Genomic DNA, 2,697 nt, shown 5'->3' with positions numbered 1-2,697 from the left:
AACTTAACGAGCTTAACTAGCACGAGCAGCTCATTGATTCACCCCTATTTTGACAGCGAAAATCCTAATCTTATGGGAGGGAGGGTTACCGAGGGGGATTTTCCAGACCCTCTCCCACTAACCCGCCCTGATTTTCATCGAGTAACAGTAGTTCCATAAGAATCTGTCAGTAGGTGTAGCTTCTCTCATGGCTGCATCATCTGCCTCTCCCGGTATCAAACCCCATCCTTTGTTGTTTGTATCTTGGCAAGGCAGAAATATGGCAAGCATGGTTCATGGCTGTTGATATGATACATAACCTAAGCGCTTGCTACGAATGGTTTTAGGGCATTAGAAAAGCGAGCAGGTGACACACGAGCTGTGTCTCTCTCTTGCCACGAACACCTGGCCCTGACTGTACTCGGCAAAAGCGCGCGCGACTAGGGCCCCCACCCACCCACCGTCAGATCGTCGTTCCACGTACACGTTTGCTTGGTGCAAAGCTTTCCCGTTGCGCGCGCAGATCTCCGTCCCCTCCACTATGGTCTTAACCCTTAAGCAACCAAGCCGCCTCCCTCCCTCCACCCCTCGCCTAAGCCTAACTAATCGAAGCTTGCGCGCGCGCGCGCCCGCTCCCTATATAACCAACGCAGACACGACCACGAGACGCCTCCGATTCACCTTAGCTTCCCGGATAGAGCCACCACCGTCTCACTAGCTAGCACTACCTCTCACAGTCACAGCTGAAGCAAGGAGATCGCACCGAGGCAGGGGGAGGGCAGCTGCGGCGGCAGACCGGCCGGTCCGAGCGACATGCACAGAGCTTCACCGTGGAACTCCTCTTCTTCCACTTGGTCTTGGTCATCGTCGTCTTCCTCCCCGCGCAGCAGCAAGCGCGCCCGCCTCGCCGCCGCCAGCGCCAGCAGGCTGCTGCCCTGGCCCTCGCCGCGCGGACCGGCCAGCCATGGCGTCGCCCTTTCTGCCCGGCTCTTCTTCCTCTTCCGCTTCGTCGCCCCTCTCTTACCTGATCCCTAGGCAGCCGCCGCCTTCCTCCGTCGTGGCGCAGGGCTTCTCATGCGGCGCTCTGGCGCAGCAGGCCGGGGGATTATACTGTGGCGACGGCGTCGGCGCGGCGGGCGGCGTCGGGGCGGTGGAGGTGAGGCAGGGGGGCAGGCACGCGGGCCACCCGCCGCTGCCGCGCCCGCCGCCGCGGCAGTGCCCCCGGTGCAGGTCGGCCAACACCAAGTTCTGCTACTACAACAACTACAGCCGCAAGCAGCCGCGCTACTTCTGCCGGGCGTGCCGCCGGCACTGGACCGAGGGCGGCACGCTCCGCGACGTGCCCGTCGGTGGCGGCCGCAAGAACAGGCGTAACGGCGGTGGCAAGGGCGGCGCTAAGGCCCCCTCCACCGTCGTCACCACGGAGGTGTCTACTGCGGCGGCGACGGCGGCTACCCAGGGCAGCGGTGCAGGCGGACCGGCCGGCGCCGTCGACGCGTTCATCCCGGCCGACATCCTGAGGCAGATGCTGTCCCAGTCGGGGAGCTTCACGGCCGTCGGCGGGGGCGGCGGCTACGGCATCGACCTGAGCGCATGGCAGCAAATGACCGGTGCCGCAGCAGCACCGCAGGGCGCCAGCGATGTTGGCGCGGCCGGAGGGACGGCTCCGGCGGCAGATGCCAACTGCGGCACAGGTGCGCAGTACTGGAGCGGATGGCAGCTGCAGGATGACATGCCCGGTTTCGACGGGACTTTCTAAGTACGACGTGAGCTTCAGGGCGGGAGGTTCCGCCGTTCGTCTAGCTGCAGCCTTACCAGTAGATCGGCCAAATCCTACGATGTTCCGGACGGAAGAAAATGACAATCTGTGCACTTTGGCTTGTGGTTTTGCTGCAAAATAGTTCTTCGATCTGCCACTATATATAAGTAATATAAGTCCGGAGTACATGTTTGTATAACGGTGCCAGTATTCCTCTCGTAGTACTTGCTTAATATAGTACAGTAATATACTACTTCCTCCGTTCCAAAATAGATGACCCAACTTTACATCAACTTTGTACTAAAGTTAGTATAAAATTAGATCATCTATTTTGGAACGTAGGAAGTAAATGTAAAGACTTTGGACCGTGCGAAGTCAGCGACGGTATATTTCGCTCTACTATATGTGCGGTAATTTGGCATTTTTCAAGCAATTTCATGCCCCCTCCCCAGTCACTCAAGGTAATGGCTATTTTTTGAAAGAAATAGGCTTCTGCATCATTGTTATGCACACAATCATTTTTGTTAATCTAAGCAGATTACAAAACAAACATGATCACGATCAAATCATAACAAGATAAGAAAAACACCTACGATTGAGTCGATTTCTTCCACATCGACTTCTTACACAGCAACCTCTTCATGAAGAGAGAAGCTTCCTTCCGTCGTCGGTGAAATCCCACGATGTTCTCGATGAAAAAATGACAATCTATGCACTTTGGCTTGTGGTTTTGCGGCTAGGACTACAAAAAAGTTATTGGATCTGCCACTAGTAAGAAATATAACAGTGTCAGTATTCCTTGATCGGGGTCTGCTCCAGTACACCCTTGCAAAAATTAAAAACGCTTTTGCTATTTCTCGAGTGCCGAAACTTTTTCATGCGTTAGTCATTTTACTTTGGTCACGCCGACGGAGAAGAAACCTCGCCGAAGATTGTGGGAAATCTATCTTAGGGGGAAA

The 2,697-nt window shown here is 55.6% G+C and overlaps 1 protein-coding gene across 1 annotated transcript; it reads left to right on the top strand.

Annotated features, from left to right (window-relative positions):
• The first annotated feature begins 638 nt into the window (after positions 1 to 638).
• LOC123091158 (dof zinc finger protein 1-like) lies at positions 639 to 1,962 on the top strand. The gene has a single exon (XM_044512572.1). It carries the CDS (start codon positions 944 to 946, stop codon positions 1,736 to 1,738), a length of 795 nt encoding a protein of 264 aa, XP_044368507.1. The 5' UTR covers positions 639 to 943; the 3' UTR covers positions 1,739 to 1,962.
• The last annotated feature ends 735 nt before the right edge of the window (positions 1,963 to 2,697 follow it).

The sequence above is a fragment of the Triticum aestivum genome, chromosome 1B, assembly GCF_018294505.1.
Source record: "Triticum aestivum cultivar Chinese Spring chromosome 1B, IWGSC CS RefSeq v2.1, whole genome shotgun sequence".
Classification (NCBI taxonomy): Eukaryota; Viridiplantae; Streptophyta; class Magnoliopsida; order Poales; family Poaceae; genus Triticum; species Triticum aestivum.
Note: the sequence above shows the minus strand (reverse complement) of the source record. Positions and strands in the feature narration are given on the sequence as shown.